This window comes from Antedon bifida, chromosome 9, assembly GCF_963402885.1.
Source record: "Antedon bifida chromosome 9, ecAntBifi1.1, whole genome shotgun sequence".
NCBI lineage: Eukaryota > Metazoa > Echinodermata > Crinoidea > Comatulida > Antedonidae > Antedon > Antedon bifida.
The window spans coordinates 20,084,193-20,098,452 of record NC_136234.1 but is presented as its reverse complement, the minus strand read 5'-3'; the positions used below and the strand labels follow the sequence as shown (position 1 = coordinate 20,098,452).

General features: G+C 33.3%; 2 protein-coding genes across 2 annotated transcripts in view; one reads left to right on the top strand and one right to left on the bottom strand.

Moving 5' to 3' along the window:
* Positions 1-56: 56 nt before the first annotated feature.
* On the bottom strand, positions 57-7,146 carry LOC144851545 (mediator of RNA polymerase II transcription subunit 17-like). Its single transcript, XM_078709063.1, has 13 exons — positions 7,046-7,146; positions 6,594-6,752; positions 5,761-5,896; positions 5,195-5,363; positions 4,711-4,872; positions 4,287-4,414; positions 3,614-3,745; positions 2,998-3,194; positions 2,371-2,427; positions 1,939-2,076; positions 1,357-1,471; positions 829-977; positions 57-571 (listed from the first exon to the last, which is right to left on the bottom strand). The coding sequence occupies exons 1-13, from the start codon at positions 7,135-7,137 to the stop codon at positions 355-357; spliced, it is 1,851 nt and encodes a 616-aa protein (XP_078565189.1). The 5' UTR covers positions 7,138-7,146; the 3' UTR covers positions 57-354.
* A 2,985-nt stretch (positions 7,147-10,131) lies between these two features.
* The window catches only part of LOC144851549 (transcriptional adapter 2-beta-like), a 29,799-nt gene continuing 25,670 nt past the window's right edge, over positions 10,132-14,260 (top strand). The window contains exons 1-6 of the mRNA XM_078709072.1: positions 10,132-10,228; positions 10,326-10,429; positions 10,867-10,926; positions 13,531-13,625; positions 13,864-13,955; positions 14,159-14,215. Of these exons, the coding sequence (XP_078565198.1) occupies positions 10,222-10,228; positions 10,326-10,429; positions 10,867-10,926; positions 13,531-13,625; positions 13,864-13,955; positions 14,159-14,215 (415 nt within the window). The 5' untranslated portion in view covers positions 10,132-10,221. The remainder of the gene's footprint in view (positions 10,229-10,325; positions 10,430-10,866; positions 10,927-13,530; positions 13,626-13,863; positions 13,956-14,158; positions 14,216-14,260) is intronic.

Sequence of the window (14,260 nt, the reverse complement as noted above, 5' to 3'; positions counted from 1 at the left end):
GATTTACGGTTTTGTATTGTATACATTTTGTTGAAAAAGAATAAAAAACATTTAAATATCTTTGATATTTTCTTTTTATTATTGACATAAATATACATTTTTACAATATGTACATGCACTGTTTTTGTTCTCTAAACATGATTCTGTTTTTAAAAAGGGAAATTAGAGAATTATAGTTTAGCCAGAAAATGGCAGTGAACCAATAAAATTAAATTGATTAATACATCTGAAGTCCAACTTCCAGAAAATTTCTCACTGATGATATCCTCTTGTACAAAGGCAAATTACAGTATCTTAAAATTCACCAATTCGGACTAAAAATGACCATTATATTCCAAACTTTGCAACATTTTACTACATCAGGGAACTCATCAACAATTCCATAGAGTGTATAAAATTTCTCCCTGGTATCCTCTTCCAATCTACCTCTCTGAAGGACGTTGAAAAGTGTTCATATTTGGGATCGGTGACGATGTTGGTATTGCTCTCAGTGCTGGAAAATACAGGCTTTGTTGTACCTTGGACAAACACTTTAATTCCATGTAGTGGATCAGATCGAACAGAAATTGTACTAAAATTAAAAATAACAAATCTTAAAATGAAAGAATTAATGCAGTTTTGACAATATGTTGTTTAATAACTGTGGAGTGGCCATAAACAGTTGACTGAAGAGATACGCACTTATTACCTTTTCTTATAAAAGCACATGCTAATGGGACCTTCCCGAACTCCCAGCTAATAACCACTACTACCAGCCTCATATGGCTAAGCTCCTCGTCAATAGCCACTAACAGCCTCATAAGTAAGATATTACATGTATAAACTTACTATTTGCCGTTCGGTGTCGACAGCAGGAGGGACGAAGCATTTCCAAGTTTTGCCATATCGCCCACGCCGACTTGCATGTTGTGTTGAAGAATATTCATACGTGTAAGTTTAGCAAGAAACGACAATGTGTTCATTTGATGGAAAGACACCTGTAAAAAATGTAAAATATTGAGCCACCTGTAAATATTACAATTTGTAGATGAAAATGACCACAGTTGCACATGTATACAAAACAATGGCAATAACAAGTGTTCATGATTGAATTGTTATGATTAGCCCCTGGAAAACCAACGCTTTCAGAGCAACTACTCCCCTAGGATAACTACCCCAGAGCTTAGGGTAGTTATCCTAGTGGGTAGTATATCAGGATAACTACCTACCTACAACCTACCCCTTAGCCTAGGGGATAACCTACCCTTGGGACAAATACCCCTAGGACAACTACTATTAGGACAACTGCTGTTCCCAACAGTCTCTAATCATAATCATCCTAGGGGTAATTGTCCAAATACAATTTTAATTATGTACCTGTGTTAGAAGGAGATCATAGAGGTCTTCTTCTTCATGTGACAGCTGTGTAACTCGTCCATCTCGTAAAACAGCTCTGACATGGTCACACTCAACAAACAGTTGCAACAGGGTTCTATAAATAAAATATAAATAAAGTGTTTTGGTTCATTGGAGTGGAGTTGTGGCTTGGTGGTTATGATGCTTGGCTACCACTCCAAGGGTCCTGGGTTCAAGTCCTGTCACATGTCAGGATTTTTTTCTAAGGACAAAATTACAACTCCACTCCCAAAGACTTGTAATAAGACTTTGTTTATCTATAGCATTGTGTATATGTTTGTCTTGTGAACCTCTGAGGGTCCCTAATGATCAGCAATTGCTGGATGGATCACCCTCATTAAATATGGTTTAAAAAAAAAACAAAAAAAAAAAAAAACCAAATTCAAATGCCACTTCAAATGGCCAGTTAAATCGGAGAACAGGCAACACTTAAAGGCTACTAGCTATAACTACCCTGATCAGTGAATACACATAAAAGGCAATGCTTCAAATGAATAGTATAACATCATGAAAGTCAGTGAAAAAAGCAGAAAATAAACTTACTTTTGTATTTGGTCGTATCTCTGAGATACAATATCTAGTATAACAGTAGACTGCAGAGGTTGAGTAAATGATCCCCAATGCGCAATTAACGTTGGATCATTGTGCTCTTTTGTAAATTCATCTATCACTTTTGCAACCCTTCAAATAAAGTACAATTATTTTACATACTACACACATTATTACCTCCGCCAAGGAGGTTATCTTTTCATGTTTGTTTCTATATTTGTCAGCAGGATTACTAAAAAATGTATTGCCTGATTTTCATAAGATTTTAAAGGATAGTTTCATAGCTCTATAGGAACACGTCCTTAAATTTTCATAGTCATAGGCAGAGGTTTTTGCTCTCGGATTGCTCTTGTAGTTTTCCATTGTGATTTTCAAAATTTATAATCTGGTCTATGCTATAGAACACCAAACCTCTTATTTACCTACCTTTTCCTAAGAACTATATGTTTAGCTTGCTTTATTATTCTTTCAAGAATACATTCCCTGAAAAATAAATATTAAAGGTTGTTTTAAATATTAAAAAGGTAAAGGTATTTATTATCGTCCTTCAGCTTAACTGGAAACTGAGGATATTCGGATTAGGCCATCTACAGACCCACGGCAGCTACCACTGCAGTGCCTACCTGATCAGCACACCGGGAGACGATCCCCTACTGTTTTTTAATAATGCACCAATTGTTCTTTAATGTGCATATTACAACGGCTTTATGTCCCATCCGAAGGATGAGGCAATGATAGTAAAGCACCTTGCCTAAATGATACAATCAGTATGGAACAGATTGGCTTGAACCCATGCCTATCCCATGCTCGTCCGTTGTTATCATTACACAATCACTCTCTGGTATATACAGCACCCAACGTGATAGTCCAGAACGCAAACGGGCCAATGTTACTTAACTTCTGTGATCTTATGAGAACCAGTGTTTCAATGCAGTATGGCCATTTACTTCATTTATTATATTTAACAATAGTGAAATTAGATCTGATTATATATACACTCATTGACTGTTGGATCTGTCGCACCCGCTTTTTAAAATCATGGATACTGCTTACCCTGGTTGCTTGTCCATAACTTCTTTCTTGGTAGATGCAGTAGGTCCAGCTACCCTACGTTTCTTACTAACAACGTGAGACATGGTGACTGGATGAGGGGTTGCTGTGTACTGGTTACTTATGTGCAAAGCTTTCAACATTTGATGGAGTGAATGCTCCAATGATGTGTTCTGGTCACTTGCCTGCATAGCTGGGATCTGAGTGGAGGAATTGAAGAATATCGACAAGTTAGATTTAGAAATATATAGTCATTCAAGGTAATTTTACACACTTGTTAAGAAAATTACTGGCCCAAATTTAGGTCGGCCTAAGGTACCATATGTCATAATTGTTCTACTGCAGTTACTGCAGCAACTACATTTTATTTAACTTTATTTATGTAATTATTTAGCAAGATTTTTTCTGGCTAATCATACACATACATTTTTTTGCCTCATAAACTTATTTTAGTTACAGTAACATGTATAACATGTAGTAGGGTAATTTTGACATGAATTGGGAGGAGATGATAAAGTGGAGTAAAGAATGTGTATGTTAATTATCTTACACTAAATAGCATATACAGGTAAAAAAATATCTCCACTCTTTATTTATATTATAATAACCTATGCCCTACCCCATCATCAGCTTGTGAATCATGACATAGTGTAATCCTGAGCTGTACTCGTGGGAACAAAGAGCATATTATTTGGTTACCAATGACAAGATGTGGTATAGGGGATTTCAACTGGACGGCTTCCCTTGCAATCTAAAAATAAAACAAATAATATTGCTTTTGCACCTTCTTAAAAATGACTAGATTTGTTATTTTTATTTTATTCGGGTATAATACAAAATACAAAAAGTAGCCAAAGGCTAAAATTATTGCATTTACAAAAATATAAAATAGTATAAAAATATAACATTAATAAATATTTCACAACAGCTTATCTGAAATATGGTATAAACAATATTTTGTATAATTAAAATAAAAAATTGGTATTACTGATGTAGTGGTAGATTCAAATATTTTGTTTATAAATTCAGGAGGAAAATTTGTCCCACCCGTGCACGAGTCCTCCACTGGGGTTCTATTTGTGCACTGTACTGTTGGGTGGTAGGAATACAGACATAATAATTGATTATATTAATTTTAATTAGCGATACTATAATTAAGAATATGCCACAAAAACTACAACCTGGACCATAAATAACAAAGCAATATGAGATCGTTTAGCACACACAGCTTAGTGGCTACAATCAGCTCAGCTGCCAAAATGCTACCTGTATTAAAAGATCTGACTACATACCTGAGAGAAGAGCTCTTTACAGAATAGCACATTCTGGGCTGCTTCCAGTCTCTCCTGCCAATGAGCATTAGCTGATACTTTGGTACGACTCATCTGAGAGACAACAGTTGAGGCTATGTCTGCATCACCTACAAACAATAAAAAATAGCCAATGAAATACAATAGTAGATTCTTGAATAAGTTGTTGATTAAAAATGTATTTTCCTCCAATACATTAAAAATAACTTGAATAGGCCATTTTTTTGTTTTAATAACATTTTTCCCTTCCATAGAAATGAAAATGAACAAAAGGATGATTTAGCTTAGAGGATATGGTTTATTCAACAACAAGTTTTTAAATTATTTTTTCAGTGAGACAATGAGCTGGGTGGAAGCACAGCTTTACATGTTTGGTATACATTTAAATTTATTCTAAATAACAAACCTGTTTGTATTATAACTTGTATATAACTGGTTCCCTCAAGATCAGTAGGTACCACAACTTGGAGTGATCGTTTATTCATACCAACTGCAGCGGCATCTTGCGTGTCGATATCTGATGTTTTTATTACTTCAAATACACCACTATGCCAAAATCTTGAACCAGCTACAAAAGATAAAAGAAAATAAAAAGAAAAAACTGCACAAATCCAGGTGAAACATCATCTAAACATGTTCAAAATAACTTGGAGAGAGAGGCCTAAAATAAAATATGTTATGATGGCCAAACCAAAATTTGTTTGCATGCATAAGTAAATTTTCTATAGCATCCTCTAATTTTTATTTAGGCCCAGCAGTTTCTTAGTAAGATATTTAACACAAAATCAGCTAAAAACACTGACCCTGTTTTAATTGATGCTTTAGCAACATAGATTTCTTTTTAAAGTTATTTAAGGAATAATTATTATGCCCATCGAAGGGTTTCTCACCGGACTTGAAGCTAAGATCACCCAGTATACTGTTTCCAACTTTCTTTAACCGCCAGTGCTGACAGAGTTTCAGGAGTTCCACATGGAAATCTGGTACATTTGCTTCAGATGGAGGCTTACTTAGCATCTTAGCACCCTTCAGCAAAATATCGGCTACAGTTGCTAAACTCTACAAAAAGGTAAACTTATTTAATTCATTCCGTTTCCCTTGTACAATGAGTGAACCACAGTGAATATATGGAGAGGGAACCATTGAGGATCGATGGGCTAAAGACACGGTCACTCGGCACCACAGCTGTGCAACGGGTGAATGTTTTTTTAATTGGGTTAAGTCCAAGGTTCGTTGTGGTCCATTATGGTAATTTGTCTGACCTTGGTTCATTGAGGTTCACTATGGATGGTTCATTATTGGGGTTTGCTGTGATTCATTAGTAATTTGTCCGACCCTATGGTTCATTATAAGATTGGGATTTGCTATGGTTCATTGGGGTTCACCATTGGAGTATAGTAATTTCTCGGACCCCCTTTTTGTGAAATAATGCTCTATCAACTCCATCGATGCTTACTTTTTTCTTTGTAACTAATTTAAGAACTTGTCTATGAGGAGGAGCTTCTTGGTTGACTGGATCAAATACTAGATACTTCTTTTCTTGGCCAATGTGGAGTATATCAGACAATACACAAATCTCTGTGAATGCAGTCCTAAGTGAAAAACAGTAAAATAGGCATAGTATTATTTCTTTTTATTATTCTCAATATAAAACGTGACATACAAAATATTGCACAAAAGACAAATTGCATGCAATTAACAATGTATAAAAATAATATAAATAGTATAGCGTTCCCATTGAACTGAGCTATTGAGGGCGCTAGGCTGGTTTTCTGGGAGAAGTATCATGGCGGCCTTCATGTATGCAACGTGGTTGTGCCTTGCCCTTTAGTTTCAAGTTTGTTAAAGATATTATTTAGAAATTGTAGATTCGTAAAGTTTTCTATTGAGCCACAAAACTTAGTGAATCCCTCTCGATACGAAGTGACAGCGATTTTGTATGCATGTTAAGAGCAAGATAATCAGGATTAAAGTTATATTTTGTTTTTCTCAACCAAGTTTGTCCCGTTTGTTTGTATCATTTTTGCGATTGATTCCGTTGGTGATGCTCTATAGTTTTTAGAATTTACGAACTCTACAAATAGTTTATCATAATTCTGTATTATGAGATTTTGATTTCTACAAAGAGAGTGCTAAAAATCAATTAGGCTTATAAATTAAAAAAGTGTAAACTAACAAAAACAAATCTCCATAAAAATCAGTAATTAATAATATTATTAATACTATATAATATAGATAATTTGTATTACTGTAAAATCGATATTTCAAATTTAAGTTAACTCTCCTTACCTAAGTTTATTTCTAACACTTTCCCATGGCCACTGAGGATGTTGAAAAGATGTGGTTCCATCGGCATTATCTTCCTCCTCTTTTTTCTCTTCTTCTTCAACTTTATCAAAGTCAATTTTGTGGGCCAACTTTGCCAAGTTTTCAGACATAGACAAAGGCCTGGAAAAAAAATGTAATGTGAGCTTTTATTTATGACAGCTGGTAGTGCTTGCATTATTCAAAACAAATATATTCCTAAACAAACGTAGGCCATATGTACCATTAACCGAATCTTGCATATGCGGCAGGCAGCAGGCCCATCAAGCCAGGGGAAGGCGGTAGTGTTTGATGCATTGAACAAGAAGTTATGGCTGGCGCCGGGCCTAGCCTCTCTCTTACTTATCTATTAGCTAGATACACTTAGTAGACAATTGAGAATTCAACATTTTTTAATTCATTGAAAATATTCCTACTTGTTATACGTCTCTTGTCCATCTAGAGCAACTTCTTGAACTTGATTTTCTAACAAAGATTCGACACTCACTTGCACCGAGTGAGCCGCCATGTTTGTTGAGGTATATTCAGAGCGTCATTCTGACGATGGAGCATTCTCTACTTCTCTACGGAGCGCCATTTATGCCTTTATTTACTTCAGAAATAGAAATAGTACTACGGTAACTGGTCCAGTCACTGAATTTTAATATATTTTGTATGTTCATACACTGTGTGCTCAACTGAACCCAATTTGCCACCAGGGAGCACAGTGGTATATAGAAATAAAGTCAATACATTTTAATAAATTTAAGAAAAAAAAATCCTTTGTTGATATACAGTTTGCGGTACACCATGTATATTAGTTCTGAAAAGAACTGTTGAGTTTCTTGACGTTTCGATCAATATGCTTTGATCGTCCTCAGTCCTCCTAATATCCTTTGTGTTTCCTTTAGCAGAGTAAAAAAGTTAAAATGTTGATGTTGTTAATTTTTACATTAGAAGATTGTTCAAATCATGTAAATAAAACATTTTCCGGCTGGGAACCTATCAGCTCCCCTCTTTTAGTTTGCAAAAGTAATCTTGAAAAGAACTTCATTTGGAAAAGAAGCCCACCCAAGAGTACCAAAAATGAAGGAGCACATGGGCTTCTTTTCGGGTTTTATGGTAGTCTATTTAATGGAAAATAATGCCATGCAACTTTGTTTCTGATTTTAAAAAAGGTTTGTGTTAGACCTGACATTTACAACCCTCAAAATATCTCTCTTTTAAAATAAAAGAAAAACAATATTCATTATTTTATTTATTTATTTATTTTTTATTTATTTTTTTTTATTTAAAAAAAAAATATCCGTAGAGGTTCGAACCCAATCTACTAGAGCTGAGAGCACCTAAACCTGAGCATTACCCGTTAGGCCACAAAGTAGTACATGACTGAACAGCTGATAATAGTCTATTTATACGTGTATTACGTAATTCATCAGTACGTCATAACTATCATATTAATCTTGTTAATACCAAAATGATCAGTTAGCTCAGTCGCTGGTCGGTGGAATAGAGTTAAAGGCATGCGGCCACTGTGTTTGGGGTTCACAGAATTATACGTCCCCCTTTCCACCACACATCATGAGGCGACAACATCAATGCATCTGGTGATGTGCTGGAAACGACCCCAAAAGGCTGTGGCAGGGCCTTAGTGCTGAGGCAGGGAGAGCACATTTAACATCTTTTTTTTTATTTAATTTTTTTTTTTCAACCCGTATTCGATCTCGTAAATTTTAGGTTTGCCGCCCTCAATTTTAAAAGAAATTGAATTTATATTTTCATCGCAGGTGTACGAAACGGTTTGGTGGGAAAGATGGTATTGTTAGTCATGAATAAACTTTGATGGTAGTTGGTGTGTATGGCCGCACAGTCCCCAGAATAAACATGTTTTAAACAGATAGTTTGTCTCCGATGGTTTTTGTGGGGCTAATGGAGAGTGAAATAAGATCAAATATAGAACATTTCCAAAGATGCCGATTTCTAGACCAATTTCGAAGTAGACTAATTCCGCCGCCGGACTAGGCCTTATACGAAGTCGTGTTTTGAAGTAAAAAACCACACCTACAACTTTGAAGTCGCATCTGGATAGTTGAAATTTTAACATTACCATAATTATCATAGGTGATTATGTATAGTAATAAGTATAAGTGCAATTCTGGGCTCTATTTTCATTATTATTACCTCTGCCACAACCATGGTGAGCTAGTACTGGAGACTTAATATTTAATTTCATATTTCTATGAATAGGTGCACTCTCCGGGGACACTAAATAAGTGTTTATCTTAGACAAACGCAAGCTATTAAAATAACTGATATGGCTTGAAACTAATTTTTATAGAGTACCGATATTTAACATATATACCTGGAAGTTTGAAATATTTTTGAAGTATTTTCAGAAGTATTTTTCAAAATTCAAACATGATGGGCCCCGTAATTTCACCTATGTTACACTGTATATAGATATACAGTACACTGTAAGTATAGAGCATATATTCTATGACACATAATAGGCACCAATCAGCACCATAAGCATAATATCAGGTCACAGGATTGCATAAATCAATATTTTGCAGTAATATTTAACATACGTGCATGTTTTTTAAAAATTAAATATCAGTAAAATTATAAAAATGATCACCTAAAATTCGTCAAAGTGACGAATTAAATTCTAGTTCTCGATGTTTTTGTATGTGACTATTTCGCTGTGCTCCACCACTGGTGCCAAATTGGATCCACTGGAGCACAGTGTATTAACATACGAAAATATATTGAAACTTAATTGGGTCCACTTATTAACATACGAAAAGATATTAACATTCAGTGACTTATTTCTAGTTTACGTCACTGTGCTCCACTTGAGCACAGTATATTAACATACGAAAAGATATTTAAACTCAAGTGACTTCAAATTAGGTCCACTTGAGCACGGTGTATTAACATACGAAAAGATATTGAAACTTAAATTACTTTATTTCTATTTTATATCACTGTGCTCCACTGGCGCCAAATTGGGTCCACTTGAGCACAGTGTATTAACATACGAAAAGATATTGAAACTTAAATGACTTTATTTCTATTTTATATCACTGTGCTCCACTGGCGCCAAATTGTGTCCACTTGAGCACAGTGTATTAACACACGAAAGGATATTGAAACTTAAATTACTTTATTTCTATTTTATATCACTGTGCTCCACTGGCGCCAAATTGGGTCCACTTGAGCACAGTGTATTAACATACGAAAAGATATTGAAACTTAAATGACTTTATTTCTATGTTATATCACTGTGCTCCACTGGCGCCATATTGGGTTTACTTGAGCACAGTGTATTAACATACGAAAAGATATTAAAATTTAGTGACTTTATTTCTATTTTATATCACTGTGCTACCCTGGTGCTAAATTGGGTCCACTTGAGCAGTTACCGTAGTACAATTTCTATTACTGAAGTTAATAAAGGCATAAATGGCGCTCCGTAGAGAAGTAGAGGATGCTCCAGTCGCCAGAATGACGCTCTGAATATACCTCGTTTGTTGATTGCAATGACTTATGCATTGTGGGAGCTCATGACATCATCACTAATGTCAAGGGTCATCTTCGACGGACGGCGAAAATGGCCGGTAGGTTGTCTTTGTACCTTTGTATTTAAATCCATTTTTCTGTGTTTCTAGCTAACGTACAATAACTGTGAATAAATGTATGTTTACTTTATTTCAGAACCTTCGACCAAGTTTTACTGTAATTATTGTCAAGAAGAGCTGAAAGGCGTGAGAGTGAAATGCATCGAATGTTCCGAAGCTGATTTCGATCTTTGTTTACAGGCAAGTTGTAACCTTCATTTACATAGAAGGAAGTGCAGTACGTACGTGTAGCTAGCTAGGTCAGGAATCCCCTTCTGTTATCTTTTGTCCAGGCCTGCAAAGAACCAATCTGTGCTTTTGTGTGGATAATAGCCTGGTCGGATTTAATACAATGGATGCGATAGGTAGTAGGCTTAGTACAGTATTTATATTTTTGGATGCACATGTTTTTTTTTTTATAATTGGGAGTGACCCTGGTGTGCCAGTGATTTGTTATGGGTCAGTGGGTTTGCTCAGGTCTTTAAATAATTGTTTACTGTTCATTGAATTTGTGTTGTGTTGTGTTCTGCACCTTCTGCATAAATAAAAGGCTCTGCCTTTGATTTTTTTCATTAGAATGTAAGTAGATTTTATGCCGATGTTTTGTAATAATTCTTTTTCTAAAAATTGTTTTACAGTGCTTTTCTGCTGGTGCGGAAATTGGAACACATCTCAAGTCTCATGACTATGAAGTCTTAGTAAGTATATACATATAATGAATTTGTAAGTGCGATGGTACAAATAATTTCATAAGGTGAAAGAGGAAATTCTATTTTCACTGACTTTTGAAGGAGAGGTCATCCCATGTAGTGTGCGTCGTCGTTTCCGTTCGCAGAACAACAGACTATGCTGCAATTGAATTTCATTTTTTCGTACATGAGAAAAGATTTCTTCATGGAAAAAAAAGTATTATCGTTAAATAGTATGTACTATTGCATGCCATGGGACCAGCAATCGTCCAATCAAATTACAGGAATTTATAGGTGTTATATAAAATGCAATAATGCATTCCCATCATTAAAGTAATTAAGTGTACACTCAATTTTAAACTAATAAATTAACAAATAATAATAATAAGCTTTATTTAATCACGGATACTTAACTCAACTGAAAGTTGTTTTTCAGTAAGACCATGCTCAAAGGAAAACACCAACAAAAATAAATGTAGAAAGACCTTAATTACTATCAAAACAGATAATAAAACAATTACAATGAAAAAAAATTAAACAAGGATACTCTTACTAACTATAAAATTAAATAATACACTACATTTAAATAAAGCTATATGAAATTAGCAGTTAACAGTTTCTTAAAAAGAGAGACAGTGTTCACATTTAAGTATAGTATAGTATCAAGCAAAACATCAATTTTGTTATTAATTATTATTTTTAAAAACTTGACAAAAAGTCTAATGTATTTTATATAATAGAAATAAATAATATAGAAATAATGTGATATATTTAAGGTATTAATGACAAATTCATATCCATGACCTAATATGGATGCAAATGCATAACAACTTTAAAGCTAGGTTAATATTCAAAGAATAGAAAAATTGGACAGTGGCCTAATATTCATAAAGATAATATTCAATTGTGTTGAATTCAAGCTTTGAAAATGATTACACTATAAAATAACTGCTTTTTCATGTGTGTAACCATTGAAAAATAATTCTGTGTGTGGTATAATAACATGCAACAGATCCAAAACTCTAAGGGGAGCATTCTTGGTCACGCATGATTAAGCATAGATTAAAATATTGAGGGATTAGTATTTACATAGAACATAAATGGTTCGTTGTGGAACATAGCAATGTTTAGTGTTATCATGGAGGAAAAAATTAATATTTTGTCCTCCATGGTGTTATAGAGTATACATAGTGATTTGTATTTCAGTTATTCCTCCAATTTAAGACCACTTTTAGGACCAAATTTAAATTTTCTTTAAAAAGGTTGATCTTTAAAATTAGCTCACGTAACTAAAAAACGCCAGATTCTTTTTTATTTTTCTACTATAAATAAAAGTACATTTAACTGTAAATGAAAATAGATATCTATTATGTAATTTTCATTCTTACATGGCTATATTTTATTAGATATTTTGATTTACAAAATGGGATTTAGGTCATGTTATTGGAGTTAATAATTAATCTAATTATAAAATAATATTAATTTCATTAGTTCAAATTATGATGGTATATACCATTTACTCTAATATAGTCCCATGCTGGAGAATAATCTCACCCCTTAAGTTCCTTTAAGCTAAATTTTCTACCTAGGGACTAGACCTAGTCATATGGTAATCAGTTTAATAATATTACAGTGTTATTCTCATTAAAAAGATCCATAATTTATAGATAACAAACTAAATTTATGGATAAAATTCCAGATGGAAAAGGAAGGAAATTCCGACATCCTTATTATAATTATGTTATTGTTATTATAGGAAGTTCAGTATTATTAAAAAACCTCAAAATGTAATACAATAATAATTCAAAATAGCAAAGCAAATTGCGTTATGATAATTATAATTTGTAATGCTTGCCTGCATATCATCATAAGACATACAACAATCATGTTAATTAGTACATCCATACATGATTCATATGCAAATGAGGGCAGCAGATGCACAGGGGTCTTCCATGTTCATTGAAGCGTGAAATAGCTGTGTGTACGATTTGTAAATGGTATTCGTTAACAAAAGCCTTTGAAGATTGACATACATTGATACTGTAGCCATGTATTGTAACAGTGTTAATAATTGAGGCAAATTATATGATTATGAACGTAAATAATACCATGTACAATATTCCATATCTACTTAAATATGTTTTTGACACTGTACATCACAGTACATATTATAAAAATATTCTCGACCTAATATTATAATTGCTCATTTGATTGAATCTATACATTATGACAAATTTAAAATTAAATAAATTTTCAGTTTGATATTGAACTTTATTAATATATTAATAATAACTTTATTAATAATAATAATATACAAATTATATTTTACAAGTTATATTTAAAATTAATTTTTTAAAACAATGTAACACAAACTTAGTTTAAAACAATGATTGAATCATATGCGGATCCAACCAACCCCACCTACATAAATTTTGAAAATACATTGCAAAAGGTTGGATATACTGTAGCTTAAGTTTATCCCTTAATTTCACAATTTTTTTCAGCACCCAACCACCTGCTTATTTCAAAATTATGGATCTGTCACTTTGAATGTGTTTTGAATTATTTGTTTTGCAGAAAGGAATTTATGTTTATTTTTGTTTTTTAATTTAGGATAATGGTGCGATACCGTTGATGTACGAGGACTGGTCAAGCCAAGAGGAGATGAAACTCTTAGACGCCATTGAGAGCTATGGCTTTGGCAATTGGTAAGACCACTTTGTATTGTACAGTATTATTATTAACACCTGATTAATTACGCATCACACATCATTTGGAATTAGCCATACCTAATGAAAAAATGGATATTTAATGGTGATGATTAATAATTAACTCCAATAATAGAGCAATCAATGTTTCAACTCATGAAATATTCTCAACATCCAATAATATATTATATATAGTTAGTTTTATTTTTGGCAAGAAATAACATTTTTTCATTTACAGGGAGGGAATTGCTAGTAACATTGGGACCAAAACAGCCAAGCAAGCCATGGAACACTATACAGAATTTCTTGTGCATAGTAACATAGGAAAAGGTATTTATGATTTATATTGAATATAGTATACTATTCAGAAAAAAAAATCTTACAATACATGTAAAGTTGTATTAATACAGAATTAATTGAAATATCTTAAAACAGAAAATCTACCCAGTTTAAGTATGAATACTCATAAATAAAGATTATTACTATGTGAGTGCACTTTAAATTGATAAAACTGTATATATTGTTGTTTACAGTGACCATACCAACGTCATTTGACATTAAAGTAGAAGACCACACAGGACCAATTGATGGTAAGTATTAAAGTATATGTTTTTTCTAACTGTAAACTATAAAAA